Genomic DNA, 24,085 nt, shown 5'->3' on the forward strand with positions numbered 1-24,085 from the left:
TTGTTACCATATAAATGCAGTGTGGAAATTCTAAAATTTTGTCTTTTATTTAAAAAAATACGTCATTTGGGGCCAGAGAGATAGCATAGTGGTAGGACAAGCGACCAACCTAGGACCAATAGTGTTTTGAATCCCAGCATCTCATTTGTTCCCTCATGCCTTCCAGGGGCGATTTTTAAGCAGAGAGCAAGGAGTAACGCCTCAGCCCTGCCGTGTGTGGCCCCAAAACAAACAACAACAACAAATTGTCATTTGTCCCATACTTAGCTTTTAATTTTGAAACCATTTTCATGCCATAGTTAAATTTTGAATTGAACTACTTTGGTCTAACCATTATTAACAATTTGATATTAAGGTTTTTGTTTGGGGGCCATACCCAGCAGCATTCAGTGGTTATTCTTGGCTTTGCTCTTAGAAGTTTCTCCTGACAAGTTTGGGGGACCATATAGATGCTGGGGATCAAACCTGGGCCAGCTGTGTGCAAGGCAAACACCCTACCTTCTGTGCTATTGCGCTGGCCACTGACATTAAGTTTTAAAAAACACTTAAAATGTGCTTGGTATGTTACTTGCCCTTTGAACATCTTTTTAAAGTATGTCATCCTTCCCCCCCCAAGTAGCAAAGCTAGTTATGGCGGAAAAAGGAAGGGTTTGGGACTGATGTGATAGTACAGCAGATCAGGCATTTGCCTTGAACACAGATGATCTGGGTTTTAGTTCCCAGTATCCCAGATGGTCCTCCTGAGCATTGCCAGGATTAATTTCTGAGTCCAGGGTCAGGAGAAACCCTAGAGCATTGTTGAGTATATCTTGCCTCCCCTCCCTCATAAAGAGAAATGAAAAAGAGGAAGGGTTATTATATTTGCCAACATGATCCATCACTGGCACATTTTATTTTGTTTGGTTTGGGAACTATATTTGTCAGTTCTGGGGAATGAACCCATGGTTTCTGCAAGCAAAACGTGTGACAGCCATATGAGCCATCTTCGGTCCTCACTGGCATCTTTAAGATATTATAGGTCATGTGGTACTTAACTAATTTCAGAACAGATTAAAGTTGGGTTATCAGAAATGCTGATACTAACATAGTGATGTCACTTTTGATTTAAAATGTCTTATTAGTAATTTTATTCTTTTAGCTAATAAAACCACTATATTTTCGTATTAGTATTATTTATAAAGAACATTTTATGTGTTAGGCTTCAACGAGATCTTCAGTAAATTATTGAATATCTTCTTTGCATTTCATAAGTCAGCTTTAGGGGTAATTGCCATTCAATCGTACTTTGCTGAAAAAACATTGAAATAGCTGTGTTTTTGAGTCTTATTAAATATATATTGTATATTTTTGATAACATAGGAATTCAGATGAAGTAGAAACTTAACTCACATGATTTCAAACCCAAATAAGAAATAATTTGTTTATCTAGGCAATTAAAAAGAACAGTGGGTTGATAGCAAATGACTTTATATTGCATTTTTAAATATAACGTGACAAAGCTTACACTATTTATGAAATTAAATTTAGACTGTTTTCTTCCACATTGTTCATAAATTGTTTGGCATATAGAGACATAATAGAGAAAGAAACTAAGTTACTTGACTTTCTCAGTTTCTAAGAGGCATAAAACGAATTCTCTGATAAATCTTGTAATGCTGTGAATTTTGTCCAGTTCCCATGAATTACAGTCCATGAGACCACAAGGTATAAAATGAGTTTTCAGAAATGTCCGCATGAGAAACATCAAATATTTATACTAATAACTAATTTAACTTCAGTATCCTCTCCCTATTTAGTCAAAGAAAGTTTGTTTTCTTTTCTGTCAAAGTCTTCTTGTAGTCTGCATGTAGACTGAATTAGAATAAAGGTTGAAAATTCTAGGGCCCGGAGCGGTGGCTCAGGGCATAAGGCATCTGCCTTGCGTGCGCTAGCCTAGGACGGACCTTCGTTCGATCCCCCAGCATCTCATATGGTTCCCCAAGCCAGGAGCCATTTCTGAGCACATAGCCAGGAGTAACCTCTGAACATCAACGGATGTGGGCCCCCTTCCCAAAAGAAAATTCTTTTTCCATTTGCACAGGTAGTAGTATGTCAGGGTTTTTCAGAGGAAAGAAACTAATAGGAACTATGTACTTGTCATAAAGAATTAACTTATGTGATAATTAAGGCTTAAAATTCCATGATTTGTAGTTAACAAGTTCAAAGAAATCTGTGTCAGGCAGAACCAGTGTTCTCTTGGAGACAGGCAGAGAAGACAGTAAATTCTCTTACTCCATTTTAACTTTAAGTCTTGGAGGCCTGTCTGCTCAGGGGAAGGCAATGTACCTTCACTTATTTTTTTGATAGCATATGTTAATCTCATTCAGATTTTTGTGATCATATGTTAAAATCATCTAGAATCACTATTACAAAACCACCCAGAATAACAGTTAGCTCTCTGGGCATTCAGTCCAGTGATGTTGGTATATGAAATTGTTACAGTAATGGCTTGTCCACAATGGCTTGGTCACAATACGGGGGCATTGATGACAGATCATTTTTTCAGTCATTCAACCTGGTTTATTCTAGGCATTGTACTAATGTGAGGAATCAGCTGAAAGAGAACACAGCCAAAAGGAAAGATAAAATCACTGTCACTCAGCTACAGGAAAGGAAAGGTTCTGGAGGATAGGGATAATTTTTAATAATATGTAGAAAATAGGGACTGGAGAGATAACACAGCAGTAGGGTGTTTGCCTTGCATGCAGCCAATCCGGGAGTGGTTTGAATCCTGGCATCCCATATTGTCCCCTGTGCCTATCAGGAGCAATTTCTGAGTGCAAAGCCAGGAGTAACCCCTGAGTGTTGCCGAATGTGACACAAAAGAATATGTAGAAAATAGAAACCAACTAGAAAAATAACCTATGTGAAATGCCAGGGACTTGGGGTTATTGTATAATTAGTGGAAATCCATTGGAAGTTTTAAAGCATGGACCTGACATGTGTGAAGGCTGACTGGGAAGACTAGAAAGGCTCATAGCCAGGTACAGTGCAGTTTTCAGGAGTGTTTAAAAATCTGGCTTTCGTTTACCCAGTGCGTTAGAATATGTGTGGGTGGGACTACAAAACAAGCACAGTAAGCCTGCACCTGGATGATTCATGGACACTGAACACTGAGATGCCTCACGGGATGTGTGGGCTTCATTGTGCTGCTCATATTGTGCTACTGGTGATGAGTGATAGTGATGGGAGACTGGGAGAAGACTAATTGGCAGGAATTGATGGATGGGTGTGGTTAGAGAGGGTTGATAAGTGTGTATAGTTTGGACGATCTGTGACACATGTAATTTAAGAGTTCATGCTTTATACTAACAGCATATGTTAATTTTGGAATTAAATATTTACTTCTTTTTTTATTTTTTGCTTTTGGGGCCACACCTGGCAGCTTTCAGATTACTCTTGGCTCTGCAATCAGAAATTGCTCTTGGCTCACTTGGGTGACAATCTAGGATGCCGGGGATCGAACCCTGTCCGTCTCAAATCGACCACGTGCAAGGCAAATACCTCAGCACTATGCTGTTGTTCCGGCTCCTGCATTATCCTTTTTCTTCTTCTTCTTCTTCTTTTTTTTTTTAACTTATTCAATTTTTTTAGGCATCTTAGAATTTTGTAACATTTTGTGTAGGAAATACAAAAGCAGATTTTTATTTGTGTTTATGATGGATGATCCTATTCTCTATTAGGAAAACTTACCTTCTAAGATTAGTGGGTAGTCAAATAGTACTATTAATCTTAATATGTTTTTCTTTCTTCTGTTTTAAAGTGAAGCAAATAGTTTTTATTGAACACAATTTACTTAGATGTGTTATTGGAGAAAGAGAAAACATGGTTTCTTTAGGGTCAAAAAAGCCATTATTTCTAGAAAATGATTTTAAAAAATGAATCCCATTAGAAGAAGAGCTTCATTTTGAGAATCTACAAATTAAGGTTTGTGTTTTAGTTAAATTCTTATTATTTATAGTAGGAAAAGACAAATTCTATTTGTTTTTGGCTAGAGAGTTATCTTTTTACTTTTTTTCTTCCTAGAACCTTCTTATTGAGCACATAGGGATATGAGATTGCCATTTTCATCATAAGAGAGGAAAATAAAAGAGAAGAATTTAAGCAGAATTTTAGTAACTTTAGAGGCACTAACATGTGCCAGAAAAGAACTCAAAAATTGTGGAAGTGTGTGTGTGTGTGTGTGTGTTTTTTGTTTTTGTTTTTTGTTTTGTTTTTGGGTCACACCCAGCAGCACTCAGGAGTTACTCCTGGCTCTATGCTCAGAAATCGCTCCTAGTAGGCTCAGGGAACGATATGGGATGCCGGGATTCAATCCACTGACCTTCTGCATGCAAGGCAAACGCTTTACCTCCATGCTATCACTCCAGACCCGGCTAACTTGTAAAACAAACTGACTATAAATGAAGTAGTCTAGTTTGAAACAAAATAAAATTTAGATTTTTTTTAAAAATATATTTTAAAATATTAAAAAATTAAAATATTAAAATATTTTTTAAAATATATTTGTTTGCCTTCTCTTGATACATTGACCCACTGGATGATTTTAGAATTAAACAATAAATACAAGAAGAAACCTTGATTATTGAGACTGAAATTGTCCTCTGAATATTATCCTAGCTGTGTAGGACCCAATGACCTTGGGGTGTCTTTTCAACTTTTCCATTCTCTAAAACCAAGATTTCTTTGTGTATTTATGCCTGACACCCATTTTAAAAATTTCCTTCAGACTTCAGGAAGTATTTATTCATTGCATCTTTAGCTCTTCTTTGTGGCTTTATCCGTAATTGCTAACACATTCTTTTTAATTTTCTTCTTATGATGAGACAATTGTTTTTATTTAATGACTGAAAGAGAATTTTAGGCATTGCATAAGAAAAGAAGGTGCTCATTATGATCAAAAACTGTGAACAGAGATGTGTAGGCATTTAAACAAGGCATCTTGGACTGATGTCTGTGATGTACAGCGATGAAAGCTAATCTTTAGCGTTTTTAATTATGAGGCCAAACATGAAAAAGATTAGCAGTTACATAGTTCTTATTTTCCTGTAGAAGGAAATGGGAGACATTCTTGGCCTGGACCCAGAGAGAAATTTTTTTGTTTGTATCTTTAGGCTAAAGCCCAGTGGTGCTTTGGGTTTACTGCTTGTTCTGCTTTAGGAGATCACTTCTGGAAGATCATATGTAGTGCTGGGGATCAAACCTATGTCAACTATGTGTAAGACAAATCCCTGTCCATCACTCTAGCCACCCAGAATGAAATTTTTGGAAAAAATAAATAAATAAATGGATTGTCATTTGCAAGTAAAAGGCTTTGAGTCAACTGGCTTTAAGAAGAAAAATTTCTTGTTGATAATAAAACAAGTGTGGGTACATTGGATAGGATATAGGTTAGGATAACTGTAGCCTCATTATAAAATAAAACGTAGGTTCTTTATCTTCTGGTTCTTTTTTTTTGAGGGGGGGTGTCACACCCGGCAGTGCTCTGGGGTTACTCTTGGCTCTATGCTCAGAAATCACTCCTGGCAGGCTCAGGGGACCATATAGGATGTCGGGATTCGAGCCACCGACTTCTTCTTGCATGCAAGGCAAACGCCTTACCTTCATGCTATCTCATCACCAGCCCTGTCTTTTGGTTCTTAAGCATATTAATTTCAACCTCAAGCCACCTTTCCTCATTTTAAAAAAGAAATTGTCAAAAAAAAAAAAAAAAAACCCACAGGAACAGGGAAGGGAAAAACAAAAACAATACACCTTTTTTTTTTGCAACATTAGGCAAACTTTTTTCTTTTTTTCTTTTTCTTATCTTTATTTAAACACTGTGATTACAAATATGATTGTAGTTGTATGATTTTAGTCATGTAAAGAACACCCCCCTTCACCAGTGCAACATTCCCATAACTAATGTCCCAAATCTCCCTCCTCCCTACCCCACCCTTGCCTGTGCTCTAGACAGGCTTTCTACGTCCCTCATTCATTCACAATGTTATGATAGTTCTCAATGTATTATTTCTCTAACTACACTTATCACTCTGTGATGAGCTTCATGTCATGAACTGGACCTTTCCAGCACTCCTCTCTTTTGTCTCTTAGAATTATTGCAAATATGTCTTTCATTTTTCTTTTCTTTTTTTTTTTTTTTTTTTTTTTTTTGTTTTTGGGCCACACCCGGCGGTGCTCAGGGGTTACTCCTGGCTGTCTGCTCAGAAATAGCTCCTGGCAGGCACGGGGGACCATATGGGACACTGGGATTCGAACCAACCACCTTTGGTTCCAGATCGGCTGCTTGCAAGGCAAACGCCGCTGTGCTATCTCTCTGGGCCCTTCATTTTTCTTAAAACTGCGTCTATCTCTCTCCCTCTGACTTATTTCACTCAACATAATAGATTCCATGTACATCCATGTATAGGAAAATTTCATGACTTCATCTCTCCTGATGGCTGCATAATATTCCATTGTGTATATGTACCAATATACATATTGGTAGGAAGGGAAAAACAAAAACAATACACTTTTTTTTACATTAGGCAAACTTTCTTTTTATATAAACTCAATTTAAATCTTACCTAGTAGTTATGTCAGAAGACCTTTTCTTAGTCCAGTGACTAGAATTTCTTATACATACTGCTCTTGAAAACCAGTATTCATGAGTCAGAAAGGGTCACGAGATGGTGGACCAGTTTGTTGGTGTTTGTTTCTGTTGTTATTTTTCCCTGATGTATATTATAATGTGGAAAAAGAAGATAGCTAGACAAATTCAGGGATCTATTAGAGAGGAGGTTTACATAGGTTTTTTTTGTTTGTTTGTTTTTTGTTTTTAATAAAATTTTTTTTTCTTTTTGCTTTTTGGGCCACACTGTGATGCTCAGTGGTTACTCCTGGCTATGTGCTCAGAAATCACTCCTGGTTCAGAGAACCATATGGGATGCTAGGGGATTGAATCAAGGTCCATTCTAGATCATCTGCATGCAAGGCAAATACCCTACCGCTGTGTTATTGCTCTGGCCCCTTAAATCAAATATTCACTACAGAGATCATATAAAAAATAATGTCAGTTCTAGTTTTATTATAACATTCAAGTGGAATCCATAAAAGATTTCTTTTATCAGCCCAGCTGATAGCAAGTTCACCTGACATGATTGGAATTTCTTGTTAAGAATAATTCTGATTTAGCACATTTTGGATCTGTTAGTGAATGAAAGTAGGATGGAGAAGGTAGTTAACTATGTTCATATTTTAGTCATTCCTGTAGCTTTTTGTTACTATTTCACTACTGCTATTAATATGTTCACATTCCACATTTTAGTTTATTAGAAAACTATTGTGTTTTTTGTTTTGTTTGTTTGGTTTTGTGGTCACACCCTCATCGCTCAGGGATTACTCCTGGCTCCACAGAAATTGCTCCTGGCAGGCTCGGGGGACCATATGGGACGCCGGGATTCTAACCAATGACCTTCTGCATGAAAGGCAAATGCTTTACCTCCATGCTATCTGTCCGGCCCCACCTATTGTGTTTTTTAAATGTAAAACAGGTTTTTCTCTAATCTTCATCAATGAGATTTGTATTTATTTATTTTTAGTTTGGGGGGGGTCACAACCTGGTGGCGCTCAGGACTTCTGGCTATGTATTCAGAAATCACTCCTAGCATGCTTAGGAGACCATATAGGATGCTGGGAATTGAACCCAAGTTCGTTCCGGGTTGGGTGCATGCAAGGCAAACACCCTGTTGCTGTGCTATCACTCCAGCCTTAGAGATTTGACATTTATTTGAATATTTTCCACTAGAAGATAATACTTGCTTGGACTTTTCAATTAAAATTTTTTTTCTTGGGGTCAGCAATAGCACAGTGGGTAGGGTGTTTGCCTTGAAACCTGAATTAGACCTGAATTAGATTCCTGGCATCTCATATAGTCTCCCAAGCCTGCCAGGAATGATTTCTGAGTACAGAGCTAGGAGTAACCCCTGAGTGCCACTGGATATGGACCCCCCCACCCCACAAAAATCCCCTTTCCTAATTCCCAGAGGCCCAAATGAATTTAATGTGCAGGTTGCAAAATAGTATACATTGTAATGATCAAAATATGTACATTGATATGTATTTTAAAGCAAAAGTGTTTTTACTCTGGGTAAATTTTGACCAGTGAGAAAATATATGTGTAATTATATCCAGAATTTATTTTAATATGATAGATACATCTTGTTAACTTAGGAAAAGTAGACCAGACAGTATTTATGACTTTTTTTAATTATACAAGTAACTGAACAGGTTTTGGAATGCAATAAAAAAAGTGATGCAAAGTAAAGCTTTTTAGTTCATGAGATCAGATTTATTGCACTAAGAATTCAAGTCTATAGTAGACATAAAATAACTAGTGTGAAGAAATTCCGTTCTGTTATTCATTTCTAAAATACAAATTGGGGTACTGGAGCCATAATCCATCAAGTAGGGCATTTACTTGGCCTACAACCATCTCAGAGCCAAACCACAAAATCTCATATAGTTCAATGAACTTATCAGGAGTAATTCCTTAGTGCAGAGTCGGGAGTAAGCCTTGAGCACTACCCAGTGTGACACCAAAGCAAAGCAAAAAAAAAATAAATGCAAACTGGGATTAGAATTCGTTAGACATTTCACATTATTTGATGACTTTGGGATTAAGAAATACTATCACGATTTTTTGTTTTGTGTCCAGTTCATTAAACAGGTAGTTGTGCTCTGCTCTGTACTATGATGGGTTGAAGTCTTGTAGTCAGAAAAGATCGACATTATGTAGTGTGACTTGGGCTATTGTTTTTTAAGAGCTTCCGATGTCCAATTTAAGATTTTCCTTTGTGACCTCATCAGTTCGTGCTAACTGGTTCAGGGGCAGTTGTTCGAAATAAATTAGTTTTGAAATGGCGAGGCTCGGTGAGAATGAATGTATGCTCTTGTCTTTTGCTAAGAATGAGCCTGAGTAGCTTTCAGGTTGACCCCTGTTCTCCACTCTAAATTAAAATTATAAATACAACCAAGACAGGAACTGTCCCTTCATTTACTTGCTGTAAAATGTAAGAAACCACACTTCCTTGCTCATAGTAGTTTTGATTAGGAAACTGTGACTCTAATTAATTACTACTTTTTACTATTCTGAATTAGGGAATTCTAAATTAGAATTTCTATTGGCTGGATATCACCAGACAATATTCTTTTCTTGTCTTCCTGGAACCTGTGTTGTCTGAATAAGAAACTGTTTCTATTATCTCTGCTAATGGTAAAATGCAGTGGTGCAGTTAAAGTAAAATAATTTGTAACTGTCCTGCAGATACAAATGCTGTCAGCAAAAGTTCTTAAGGCAGTAATGTTATTTGAATTGTAACATAATTAACCATCTTTGAGTGATGTTATTTATTTTTGGTTTGGGGGCCAAATCCAGTGGTACTCGGGTACTGACTATGGTTCCCCATGCCCAGCAGTGCTTAGGTGACAATGTGCCAGAGACTGACCGTGGGCTTCTTTGTCCTGTGAGCTCTCTTGTCCTAATGCTGACATTACTTAAATCACTGCTACTATTATGAATTAAATATAAAAACCTACAGACATTAAAAGTAGTTATAGGGGCCGGAGAGATAGCATGGGGGTAAAGCGTTTGCCTTTCATGCAGGAGGTCATCGGTTCGAATCCCGGCATCCCATATGGTCCCCCGTGCCTGCCAGGAGCAATTTCTGAGCCTGGAGCCAGGAATAACCCCTGAGCACTGCCGGGTGTGACCCAAAAACCACAAAAAAAAAAAAAAAAAAAAAAAGTAGTTATAAAAAAAGTAGTTATAAAAATGTGTTAATTTTCAGTTGTTTATATCTTTCGTAGGTTTTGTATTGTTTTTGTTGCCACACTCAACTATGCTAAGAGCTTATTCCTAACTCTGCACTTCTAGCTTACTCCTGGTGAAATTTTGGGGACCATATTGGTGGGCCTCATGCAAGACAAGTGCTCTACCTGTACTACTGCTATCCTACTGCTCAGGCCCTAATTTAAATTCTTGAATAGCTTGCTTTAAATTATTTTGGTGTGGTTCTTTTTAAAAATTGATTTATCACTGGGATATAATATTTTAGAGTATTTCAAGGGTTTAGCATTACACTTCTTTATGTATATTATGCCGGACCCACAACCAAAATTTCACTGCCATTTGCTAGCAAAAGTTTTATTGTTTCTTTGCTATGTCATTTGGTTAGTTATTCATATTCAACATCTAGTATATCTTAACATTTCCTTGCTTACTTTACTTAGTATAACTGCCTTAAGGTCCAGTCATTTTTCATGCTCGCTTCGGCAGCACATATACTAAAATTGGAACGAAACAGATTAGCATGGCCCCTGCGCAAGGATGACATGCAAATTAGTGAAGCATTTTATATTTTTTTAATGAAAAAATAACATCCAGTCATTTTTGTCTTAAAAAGTATATTTCGTCTCTTTTTTTTGTTTGTTTGTTTGCTTTTTTGGGTCACACCGCAGCACTCAGGGGTTATTACTGGCTCTATGCTCAGAAATTGCTCTTGTCAGGCTCGAGGGACCATATGGGATGCTGGGATTCGAACCACTGTCCTTATGCATGCAAGGCAAATGCCCTACCTCCATGCTATCTCTCTGGCCCCTGATTTAATCTTTTTAATGGAAAATTAGTGTTTCACTCAGTTTGCCACAGCATTTTTTTTTTGAGCACCTGGTTTACAAATTATAGGATTTGATACACAAACTATTCCAACACCACACCCTCCATCCAGGTGTCTACTTCCCTCCACCTGGTTTACAAATTATAGGATTTGATACACAAACTATTCCAACACCACACCCTCCATCCAGGTGTCTACTTCCCTCCACCATACCAGGGTTTCTCCACCTTCCTCTTTCACTTGGTAATCTTTCTGCTGAAGATCGAATTCCGAGTATCTTGCCTTTGGACATGTTATTCCTCTATTCTCTTTCTTCATAATCCATATATGAAAGAGATATTTTTTATGTCTGTCCCTCTCCTTCTGAATAACTTCACTTAGTATGATAACTCTCCAGCTTCATTCAGGTGACAGCTGAGTAATATGCCATTGTGCATTGTATACCACAATAATTTTATCCATTCATCTAATCTTGGACATCTGTATTATTTCCAGATTTGGACCACTATGAATAGTACTGCAATGAATATAAAAGTGCAGATGTCTTTTATAAACTGAGTTTTTAACCTTTGGACCCAAACTACCCAGAAATGAAATTGCTGGTTCATATGGGAGCACAATTGCTAGTTTTTTGAAGAGTCTCCATATTGTTTTCCAAAAAGAATGAAACTAGTTGACATTTCCACCAACAATGAATAAGGATCCCCTTTTCCTTGCATCCACACCTACACTAGTTGTTTTTGTTGCTTGTAGTGTAATCAGGTTATATCATTGCTGTTTTGATTTGTATGTCCTTGATGATTAGTGATTAGTGATATAGGACATTTTTTTATCTGTCTTTTGACCATCTGTATGTCTTCTTGCAGCAATTTTTTGTTTGTTTGTTTGTTTGGGGGCCACACGGATGACACTCGGGTTCCTCCTGGCTCAGGGAACCATATGGGACTCCAGGGGATTGAATCGTGATCCATTCTGGGTCAGCTACATGCAAGGCATCTGGCCCCTATTCATCATTTTTGGATATGGTTCTTATTTTTTCTATAGAGTTCTACTAGTACTTTATATGTCTTGGATATCAGCTCTTTATTTGATGGGTGATGGACAAATATCCTGTGGGGTATTTTTAAATTCTGGGCATTATTTTTTTTGTAAATCAGAAGCTTCTTAGTTTGATATAATCCCATTTGTTTATCTTTATTTCAGTTTGTTTGAACAACAATTTTGAATCATTGAATCGTGACCGTGAATTCAATGTCATGAAGTGACCTAGCTATGTTTTCCTCAGTATAATTAATTTCAATCTAATATCAGCATCTTCAATCCTTTTTTTTATTTGATTATTTGGGGGCCACACCTGTAGTGCTTGGATTACTCCTGTCTCTGCACTCAGTGGTCATTCTTGGTGGTGCTTGGGGGACCATATGGGATGCCAGGGATTGAACTGAGGCTGGTAGTGTACAAAGCAAATGCTGCTGTGCTATTTCTCTGGTCCCTTCAATCCATTTTTATTCGACTTTTATCAAGTTTATAGTCTTATCATAAAGCTTACAGCAAACATACTCAATGGCAAAAATCCGAAAGCCTTTTCTCTATGATCAGGCATAAGACAAGGTTGCTCACTTTTACCACAGCAAGGTATTAGAAGTCTATGTCACAGCCAGTAGTCAAGAATGAGGCATTCATATCTGAAAGTGGGAAGTTAAATTGTTTGATACTAAGACAAATCCCAAAGACTCCACAGAAAAGCTTCTAGAAATAATATACCTGTATAATAAAATGGCAGTTTACAAAATCAATACACAGAACCCCCTGGCTTTTCTCTTTGTGAATAATAAAATAGAAGAAATTAAAACATCAATACTGTTCACAATTGTTACTCAGAAAATCAAGTATCTGGGACTCACTTTAACAGAAAATGTAAAAGATTTATACCAAAAAATATTAGGAAAAAGCTACTAAAAGAAAAAAAATATAGTAGAAAACAGAAACATATTTCCTGTTCATGGGTTGGAAGAATTCATGGGTTGGAAGAATTAAGGTAGTCAAAATGATCATCTTGCCCAAAGCACTATACAGATTCAGTTCTTATAAAAATAAAATGCCAACTCCTCTTCCTTCTTTCTCCTTTTTCTTCTTCCTCTTCCACTTCTCCCCCTCCTTTCCTCCCTCCCCCTCTCCCTCCCACTTCTTCCCTCTGACTTCCTCCCACCCCCTTCCTCCCTCCATCCCTCCCTCCTTCTTAAATTAGTGTTTTTAGTACTTCTAGATATGAATAGTATTGCTGCATCATATGGAATTTATAGTTTTTTTGTGGGGGCATACCTAGTGATGCTCAGGGATTACTCCTGGCTATGTGCTCAGAAATCGCTCCTGGCTTGGGAGACTATATGGGACTCTGGGGAATCAAACCACAGTCCATCCTAGGTTAGTGCAGGCAAGGTAGACGCTTTAACCCTGGCGCCACTGCTCCGGGCCCCTGGAATTTATGTTTTTAAGAAACCTGCATATGGGGCCGGGAAGGTGGCGCTAGAGGTAAGGTGTCTGTCTGCCTTGCAAGCGCTAGTGTAGGACGGACCACGGTTCCATCCCCCGGCGTCCCATATGGTCCCCCCAAGCCAGGGGCGATTTCTGAGTGCATAGCCAGGAGTAACCCCTGAGCATCAAACGGGTGTGGCCCAAAAACCAAAAAAAAAAAAAAAAAAAAAAAAAAGAAACCTGCATATGTGTATTCCATAGAGGCTGCTCCAATTTATGTTTTCACCCACAATGTGCCAGGGTTCCTTTTTCTTCAAATCTGTTTTCAAGGTTTTAAGATAATAATTTTATTGTGATTTTGGTTAGCATTTTCTTAGTATTCACTAATACTAGGATGATTTTTTTCATAGTTTAGGGCCATTTCTTTGTCTTTGGATTTTTTTGTTTGTTTATTTTTGGGGACATACCTGACTTTGCTCAGGAATTAATCCTGGCTCTTTGCTCAATGATCACTCTTGGTGATGCTCAGGGAACCATATGTAGTGACAAAGATAGAACTTTGGTCAGCTGCATGCAAGGCAAAGGTCTTACTCATTTTATCTCTCTAGCCCTACCTGTGTATCTTTGGGAAAACATGTTTAAGTCATTTACCTATTTTTCTTTTCTCTAAGTTGAATTTTTGTTGCTGAGTTGTGTGAGATCTCTGTGTGTAAATATATGCAAATTTATATATGTAAATATAAATTTGTGGAGGCACATCTGGTGATACGCAAGGTTTATTACTCCATTCTCAGAGCTCATCTTTTCATAAAAGTTTTTATTAAATATTTACTTGTCATATTTACCTCATATTTTGGTATCTTAATGTATTAGTTATCTCAGTGATTTTGAGGGTTTAATTTTAGTATGTTATAGACATTTTAAATTCATCTCAAACTTTTTAAAAATTTTAGCTGTATGTTGATTTCTCATCTGGAAGAGCCAAAAGTAACAGGCGAGGAAGAACCACCCACAGAACAGGATAAAAGGAAAAAAATGGTAAGTTACTAATGGTTTCTAAATTTGGAGGGAAAAAACAATGTTTTTATATTATGTTGGTTTGAGAATGTTAGTCCATTTGTCCATGTATCCATGAACATGTCCATTTATCAAGTTAATCAAGTTTCAGAATTGGAGAATACTCCTAAAACACAAAGTTTAATTATATTCATAGTACAAAAGGTGAATTAAACTCTTGATCTTTTAGTTGTTGTTGTTGTTGTTTGTTTTTGGTTCACACCCGGCAGTGCCAGGAGTTATTCCTAGCTCTGCGCTCAGAAATCCCTCCTGGCAGGCTCGGGGACCATGTATGTTGAATGGAATCGAACCTGGGTTGGCTGCGTGCAAGGCAAACACCCTACTGCGTGCTGTTGCTCTGGCCCACTAAAGCCTTTTTTATCATGTAATGCTAAATCTTTCTATTTTAGATTTATTGAAATTGTTTCAGTTCTTCTTGTTCTATGGACCTTTGCAGCAAATCTTTTAAGATATACTTCAGACTCTTATCAGAATATTTTTTAAATAAAATACTGCTGTATTGGTGGGAGGTTGTTTGTTTTTTGTTGGAATCACACATGGTTCTGTGCTTCGGGATCAGTTCTGATGGGGCTAGGGAGACTGTATGTTAGGGTTCAAACCTGGATTGTCTTCAGACTTTTTGAAACTACTGTTTCTCGAGCCTCACTTCACATTCTTCCCCAGACCTTCCACCTCAGTTTCTACATTTCTTCCTTCATGTCCATCCATAGCCCCCCTCCACTTGATCATTTAACTTTTGCAAATGGTGTTTTCTCTTTCCTTTTGTCTAGTCCTTTATTTCTCTTTGTATTACAGATAAGTGCTATCATTTGATATTTGTTCTTCTCCTTTGACTTATTTCACATGAAGTAAGCTCTACATTTTTATGAGGCAAGACTTTGTCTTTTCTCAGAGCTGTGTAGTATTTCATTGTGTATCTATATCACAATTTATTTATTTTTTTTTACAATTTATTTTTAATTAAAGATTTTTAAATTTATTTAAAGAACATGCATCACATAGTTGACATAGATGATAATACATTTGTTTCCAATAAGTGAAAGTGAAGTTATTGAAAAAATAGAAATAAAAAATAAGATGAAAAGAAGAAAATTAAAAAAGTAAATTTTCTATCAATATATTAATGAACTTATATATTAATTGAGATTTTTATTGACATCTCAATTTGTTAGAGGCCTGCAAGGGCACAGTAGCAAACACATTTGGAAAACTATTATATCTCTAATGAAATTGTTAATACAAAGGTAGAACGTTTAGTAAAATTGTCCATTAAGATAAGTAAAGCTGTCCATTCTGTTAATTTGGGGTGTTCCTCTAGGTATGACAGTATCAAACAAATTAACTCTTCCAGAAATTCAAAGCATTATTATTGATACTACAGCTTTTAGGGCCATGTATTCAGCTGCCAGACCTCCTGGAAGAAGGACGATACAGGGAAAGGGGTATCTATACAAAAGGTAACAGTGCATATTAAGTTGCTGGTACATTTGGAGGTAAGAATAATAGGCTATACAATCTCTGTGCCCTGGTTTTGTCCTGAGCTTTTATCCCAAGCAAGAATCTTTCTTCTAAAATTTCATATCAAGCAGAACCAAAACAAGCAAGATTAAAAAAATATATATATATATATATATATATATATATATATATATATATATATATATATATATATATATATATATAATAAAAAATAAAAAGAGGTGTGAAGGAGGCTACTTTTACTTTGTGAAATAAACACACTAGAAGTTTGACTATTGAGGTATTAAACATACAAAGATATCCTCATTCGGTTTTTTGAGATATTCTTGGTGGGGGTGAGATCCAGGGCACATTTTCATCCCACACTGTGGTTCTGTTGGGTTTGAGAAATGGTTTGCAGCAGCAAGGGATCAGTTACCTTGAGCTGAAGGTCTCACTGGAGCTGAATCCGGCACAGTAGCAGGCACATTTTTCAACAGTTTACATTAGGGGAGAGTATGAGAAGAAGGGCCACATAGAATGAGTCATGGGAGTGGTTGTTGTAGCTTCTTGCCGGGCCACAAATGTGGAACTGAGAGGGTGTCTTTGGAGCTGGGTGGTGGCTTATTGGAGCTAGAAGTCGGTCTCAGTACCTAATGAGTTAAGAACTGAGGGTAAAGAGGGGTAAGTGGTGGTGGGGGGAGATAATGGATATGGGTTGGGGGGATGCAAAGATAGAAGGAGTTCTGAAGGGGGAAAAGGGAAAATGTATAATAAGGGCTATATACAGTATAGGCATGGATTGTTTACAATATAAATTGAGCAGATATTGAGGAATCGATTGTATACAAGCTCATGCCAAACTTATAGATAGACATTAGAGATCTATTCATAAGTTGTTGTTGGAGGGTTGACCCTCATCGGGTGGGTCTGAGTGCTCAAGAAATACTTGAATTAAGGAAAGATAAGTAAATGGCTGAAATATAGATTAGGAGAGAAAAAAGAAAAGAAAAAAAGGAGAAGTGGGGAAAAAATAAAGAAAAAATAAGTAAAAAATAATTGGGCCGGCACCACAGGGTGGGCTGGTTTTCTAATTTCTAGGCACTTCATCAATGGCAGGAGTGAACTTTGCTAAATGAAACTTTCAGGGTCAGGTGTGGCTAGAGCATTTCAGCATAAGGATACTTTTTACATCTATAGTACTAAACATTATGGTAGTGAGCACTTTAGGAGGTGCCTACCCTGTGTATTATCTGCCCTGTCTTGTGCATCGAGGTTCCTTTTCTGAAAAGAAACTGACATGGACTTTATGATATAATAGTAGCATAGGTTGAGTTGAAGAGAAGAAGAAAGGAAGAGGAAAGAAAAAAGAAGAAAGGGTAAAAAAAAAGGAAGAGGGATAATAGCAATTTTCAAAAAGTGGGACCTGTAACAAGTTTGTGGTGTGCAGTCAGTGGTCTCAATGGTCATATGTTTTATGTCCTAATAGAAAATATAATCAAAAGGGAAGTAAGTAGATTGGGATATTTTATCAAGACATTGTCATAATGAGCACTGTCTAAGGTAGCTTATATGATTGAGCACCACCTTGCAAAATTAGGTTGTCCACCCTAAATCTCCAAGAACCACTGTGGACAAAGACGCTGGAAATTTGTTTTATACCTAATAAAATTAAGGCACTAGAACATATTGGTAATAAGCATTGCAGCAGGAATTGTTGGCTTCCAATCATATTCTGTACCTGGTTCTGTGAATAAATACATTAGAACATTATTATAGGTATTTGCAGTGAGAGGTTGATTGAACACCTGTTTAAACAGAGGCTTTGTGTTTCCCTCTTCAGAAAGCTCTATAAATATTTTTATAATATCTTTATTTAAACACCATGATTACAAACATGATTCCATATTCTTCCATAAAGGCTCAACCAGGCAACATTCCCATCAGAAGTGAATGAGCGTTTGGTAGTTTAGTTTTTTTGCTTTATAGTAATTTCTTTAGATTCTGATGGATATGAATATTTTCATAATCAATAGGCTTATAATTTTTAACTTGAACTTCATATAAATCACCCTGCAGTCAAACTGAGTAGGATTTTGAGCACTGCCAAATATGTGTAGGTTCTTGCTTTAACAGGCCCTGCCTCTGTATTTTATAATTTTGGGATAGTTCATCCAAGTAGATTGATTGCATATTAAGTTGGGTTGCATTTTATTTCATAAATGTATAACCAGATTCTGTCTTATTGCAAATATAAAAAATCCTTAGAATACCTTGGTTAGGACAAGGCAAAAAGGCTGTGTGAAATCATCTCAAAAATCAACTGACATTTTCTTTCTGAGTGCAGGTAGAGTCCCTCTGAGAGTTGAAAGAATGTCTCTGCCACTACCACTACCACTTCTCCCTGACTTCTCTTATTGACACTTCCTGAAAACTTTATTTGTTCAACATTTAAATTTAGTAAATTTTCTCAGAGATTTACTAAACAGAACTTTGAATACATTTTTGGATGGACTAGAGAGATACACTGTAGGGGTAAATTTATCTTGCTGACCTTGTTTGAATCTCTGATAGCACATATGTTCCCCTTAGAACCGCCAGAGATCACTCTTAGTACAGTGCCAGGAATAGCCTCTGAATATTGCCAATTGTGGCCCAGTTGCTCCCTTCCTCAATAAAAGTAATTTAAATAATAGAGTACATTGTAAGAGAAATAACACTTACCTGTTGAAAACATTTCTTAGTATTGTCTGGAAAAATTTTAGTCCAAATATTACAGTGTGTACGCTGTGTGATAGTAGTTTAGTAATGAGGTGGGGTCTTATAAATTCTCCTTGAATGATTTTTGATTGCTGAAATCACTAGAATTATTCATTTGCCTATTGCTTCCATTTGTCTAGAAAATCTAAGTACACTTAGTAGAAATAATTGTATTTGGTCACCATTAACAAGAACAAGGTTACTGTGTGTTTACTTAATTACTAGTAGCCTCAAAATTCATGCAGAAGAGGCTGTCTTATTTTACAAATTATAATATGGCTCAACATGTTGGTTGCTTCTAAATTCCTCCTTGAGAACCCTTGCCTCATGGCATTCAATAAACAAATGCATGATTGTTTAGGGCTGTAATAATACACTTGCCTTGAATCTAGCCTACTTGGGTTTGGTTCCTGGCACTGCATATGCACCCTTAAGTGCCACGAGGGCTTACTCTTGAGTATAGAGCCAAAAGTAGTCCCTGAGCATTGCTGGGTGTGCCCCCTGGGAACCCAGTACCTAATCACCACTTCCATCAATTAAAAAAATGGTTTAAAATACTCTGGCAAGAGCTGAAAAAAATAAAACAGTGAGTAGACTGTTCTTTTTACATGTGGGTGTCACAAGTTGGATCACTCACCACCTAATATGGTCCTCTGAGTTCTTCCAGAGTGATTTCTGAGTTTAGAACCAGGAATAAACCCTGAACATCTCTAAGTATGGCCCAAAAAATGTGAATAGGGGCCAAAGCGATAGCACAGCAGTAAGGCCTTGCACTTGGCCAACACAGGACAGGCCCCTGTTCGAATCCCAGGATCCCATATGGTCCCCTGATCCTGCCAGGAGTGACTTCTGAGTACAGAGCCAAGAGTAACCCCTGAGCACTGCCGGGTATGACCCAAAACCCAAAACAAACAGACAAACACACAGAAGAATAATAATTATAAATAACTTACTTTATTTTAGCACATTAAATTTAAAGAACTTTCTTTTTAGCTTTTTTTTTCCTTATGGCACATCTTGACCTCTTCCTGAAATCTGCCATTTCTTTCACTCATTCTCTTCTTATGTATCATTCCTTTTCTCCTGGTAAATGTGTTATATATCTTTATTTTCAATCTTTAACTTGCTCTTATTTTATTTGTTTTTTGTTTTGGTTTTTGGTTTTTGGGCCACACCCAGTAACGCTCAGGGGTTACTCCTGGCTATGCGCTCAGAAGTTGCTCCTGGCTTGGGGGACCATATGGGACACCGGGGGATCGAACCGCGGTCCGTCCAAGGCTAGCGCAGGCAAGGCAGGCACCTTACCTTTAGCGCCACCGCCCGGCCCCAACTTGCTCTTATTTTAATGATCACTTTTCTGTCATAAAACCTACATTTCCCCCATTTTCCTTTAGTTTTTACCTTTGTTTCTGCTTTAGATGTCCTAAAATTCTGGGTATGAAAACCGGACATTACATTACATTATTTCTTAAACTTTCATATACTTTTTTGATGTACAGCTGATACTGAAAGCCTCTGCTGTAATATCTATATGCCTAATCATCCTTATTTGTTATTTTGTTTGCTTTGTTTGATTTTTGGATGTATATGGCTCTGCTCAGGGATCAACTCTTGACAGTGCTTCAGGGACCATATGCATGTGATGCTGGGGATGAAACCAGGGCCATCTGTTCCAAGGCAAGTGCCTTCCTCCTGTATTATTTGTTTGGCCTACTAGATCATCTTTTATGGATCTATTCAGTGTTGTACTAGCCCTTTTAGCCTTGTCCTCATCTTTCTCACTCTTTTACAGCTTAAACTAAAGGAATTAAACTAAAGAAGTTATCTCCCTATATACCATGTTTTCCTGCCTCTGTCAGAGCTTATACTAGTTCTTTACCTGGAGAACCTTCTGTCTTCTTTCTGTCCATTCTGACTGCTCATTTGGCATTTTCCTCATGACACATCCTTTCATCTATCTAATCACCATTCCTATCCATACTCGTTAAGTAAATAGTAATTGTCTTAATTGAACTTCGGTAGCATTTCTTCTGTAATGTAACCACAATGCACTATGTAACCTTAGCAACACAAATATACTACGTTATACTAGCTATACCCACCATGTCTCATTTATCTTTGTATACATATCTGAACAGAACATTAGACAGTGATATGCAAATAAAACTTTATAAAGCTTTGTTAAATAAAACTCACAATTTGTAGTGCCAGTAATTGAACTCAGGACTTCATATAATGGAGGGATGTCAAACCACACCCCAGTTCCTATAAAAATTCCAACATATTCCTTGTGTTTGTACTTTTTTTTCTTGAAATACGAATATTTACTTCCATTTATAATTTCCAAGCAATTAAAAAATATCTGTCAACTGGCAGAATATGAAGCAGACATCTGATTGTGTTTTTACCTTTCAAATGGAGATTTGCTCTATTGTTTCTTGTACTAAGGTACAGTATCCCCACCAGGCATGCAGGGCCTGGGGTGGGGGGGTGCTATAGGTAGTGAGTGTGGGCCCCAGCTATCTGTCATTGTGCTCCTACTTCCCTTACCTGGGGATGTTGGACCTCCCAGAGCTTTGTGTTCCATCGAAGGGTCGTGGGGCCTCAACCTCTTCACCTCGGGCAGACTCCCCTACTTACCGTCATCTTAGTCTGGGTCTTCTCGTGCCTCTGACCTCCTGGGAGGTCAGCATGAGCTCCATGGAGTGGGGTGCTGGCATGTGCTCCCAGTTCCCCAAGTCTTTGCTCTTTACACTTCTCCCCCAAGCCAGGTGTTGTACTTTGCAATCTCAGCAGATGGGTTCTCTACTGCTTGCCCAGCTGATTACTCTGCACTGTGTTCCTGAGCCAGAAAGGAAAAGCCAGGCTTTTCCACCAACCTTATGGTGACATGGCATCGCCACTACCCCAACTACTGTGGGGCCCCTGCCTCTGCTCCCCTGCCTGCTGTCACTCAGCAGAGCCAGCTTTCCCTCAAAAGCCCCAGAGGGCTGCCTGGGAGGTGGCACATGTCCAAGGACCCCAGCAGGTCATGTGCCCACCACACCACCTTGTGGATCAGGGTTCCTTTCTGAGTTCTTCTGTCCACCCTAGGCCCACTTCCTCACAGCTGCTCATCCACCCATGACCACACTCTGTAGGATCTCACTCAGCTCTGCTGTCAAAGCTATCTTTCCTGTGGGGATGAGCTGCCTTGCATTCAGCCCAGCCAACCTGGGTTTAATGCCCAGCATTTCATATGATTCTGAGCCCATCAATGGTAATCCCTGAGCAGAGCAAGGAGTAAGCCCTGGCCAGTTTTGACCAAAAACAAACAAAAAATGTCACCTGATCCTATGTCTTAGAATCAAAAGATTAAGAACTTTTACTATGCTGAGTGGGCATAGTAAAACCCTAATCCTGATTCCAAAAGAAACCTGATACAGAAGATATCTTAATATTTTCTAGCATTGGCTTATCTCTTTTACTTACATTTTGAATTCTGAATCCCTGTATTTTCATTATTTAATATTAAAAATTAGTGAAGATTGAGGCTAGAGAGAGATAGTAAAGTAGTAGATGGCTTGCCTTGTCTGCATGTAGCCAACCGGGATTAATCTCTAAATCCCAATTCTCAAATACCAAATCCCCCAAGCTCTGCTAGCAGAGCTTGGAGTAACTCCTGAGAATTGCTGGGTGTAGTCTATGCTCCCCCAAAAGAAATGATTAATTTAAACCCAAATAAACAAATAGGATTGAAGGATTCCCACAGACTACCTAGCGTTTTGTGTACTTGGATGTCATGGGATGATGTGGCACGCAAGTAGACTGGATCAATCAATGTTATCTTCATAGGCACATCTTTACTTGCGTTTTGTTTACTTGGATGTCATGGGATGATGTGGCACGCAAGTAGACTGGATCAATCAATGTTATCTTCATAGGCACATCTTTACTTGGGGGGTTATCTGGGGCCACACCTGGGAGAGCTCAGGGATCACTTCTGGCTCCGTGCTCAGAGATCACTCCTGAAGATTTGTGGGAGACCCTATGTGGTGTGTGAGAGATAGAACTAGATTTGGCCTCATGCAAGACACACATCTAATTCCCTGTACAATAGTAGCAACTAGACACATCTTTCAAATCCCATTAAAATATACCTTTTGAAATGATCATTTATGCTTTATGAAAGCATTTCTACTATAAGCAAAATTTAGCAATAAACATACCAAAAATTTCTAGTAATGAAATTTAATGGTATGAAATTTAATGCTACGGTTTACATTTAAAAATCAATTATAGGGGCCGGAGAGATAGCATGGAGGTAAGGCATTTGCCTTGCATGCAGAAAGTCATTGGTTTGAATCCTGGCATCCCATATGGTCCCCCGAGCCTGCCAGGAGCAATTTCTGAGCCTAGAGCCAGGAGCAGTAAGCCCTGAATGCTGCCGGGTGTGACCCCCCAAAAAAAACAAATCAATTCTGAAATAGAACTAATTAATAATAAAGATACCCTACTTTTATTTATCTTATCACCTTCAAATTAAAATGACTATAACAAATTACAATAGGATATTTAGGGATATGCTCTAAATACTATTAATATATAGTAACTTAAGCATATTATTGAAAAAAACAGCCTAGTTGATCAGATAGTAATAACCTTTGACTCCTACTTGCTTTCAGGAATATTAATATTTACATCTGTACTGAGAAAATAGACTATAAAACCAATTGTTTGTCATAATATATTCATCCAATTATATGTGGTTACCAGAATATTGAGAACAGAAAGGATAAAAAGAGACACCAAAAACCCCTAAAGGTTTATATTTGCAATGTAATGTCATCACTGAATGTGTTATCTGGGTTTTCTGAATATCATTTATTGCTACCTGTAGCCTTATTAAAGGGACAGCGAAATCTGAACCTTGTAAGTGGGAGCCTTCTATAAAAAGCGCCTGCTCCCTTACTGATCCAATTATCTCTGGTTTGATGTGAGATCACTAGCAAGTTTTATGAGATCTCAAGTCTCATGGTAAGATGCTCTGTAAAGTCAAGCTCTTAGGCAAAAGATTGAAAAGTTTAAGTGCTATAAACATGAAATGCTGAAGGAGACCATAAACACAAGAAGGTATAACAAAAATCAGTGCCTTCAATCTACTGCAAAAGTGGGATTCTAGGAGCCAGAGCTGTGGCGCAAGTGGCAAGGCGTCTGCTCTAGCCTAGGACAGACCACCACGGTTTATCCCCCAGCATCCCATAGGGTCCCCCAAGCCAGAAGTGATTTCTGAGCGCATAGCCAGGAGTAACCCCTGAGCATCACCAGGTGTGGCCCAAAAACCAAAAGAAAAAGATATAGTGGGATACTGATTATATCAAAGAATTCCAAACCACCAATAATTGCAAAAAAATTAAAGAACAGTAGTTTGGGAGAGCTTTGGTTTGAGCCCTAGTACTGCAGTTATCTAAGCACTGAACCAACTTGTTCTATTGCTCCTTATACCTGGGAGTGGTCCACGTCCCCTGGGCACTGCTTAGGAGACCCCTCCTCCACACACCCCCACTTTATAATAGGAAATTGAAATAAGAAATTTCAATAAAAATTACTGAAAATAAGAACAATAGGACTTCACCTTGACC

The 24,085-nt window shown here is 37.9% G+C and overlaps 1 protein-coding gene and 1 non-coding gene across 2 annotated transcripts in view; both read left to right on the forward strand.

Moving 5' to 3' along the window:
- The window catches only part of IPO11 (importin 11), a 192,584-nt gene that overhangs the window by 153,032 nt on the left and 15,467 nt on the right, over positions 1-24,085 (forward strand). The window contains 1 exon segment of the mRNA XM_049768835.1: positions 14,123-14,207. Coding sequence (XP_049624792.1) covers positions 14,123-14,207 — 85 coding nt within the window.
- LOC126002223 (U6 spliceosomal RNA) lies at positions 10,339-10,440 on the forward strand. The gene has a single exon (XR_007492986.1). It is a non-coding gene; the product is annotated as a U6 spliceosomal RNA (small nuclear RNA).

This window comes from Suncus etruscus, chromosome 2 (assembly GCF_024139225.1).
Source record: "Suncus etruscus isolate mSunEtr1 chromosome 2, mSunEtr1.pri.cur, whole genome shotgun sequence".
Taxonomy (NCBI): Eukaryota; Metazoa; Chordata; class Mammalia; order Eulipotyphla; family Soricidae; genus Suncus; species Suncus etruscus.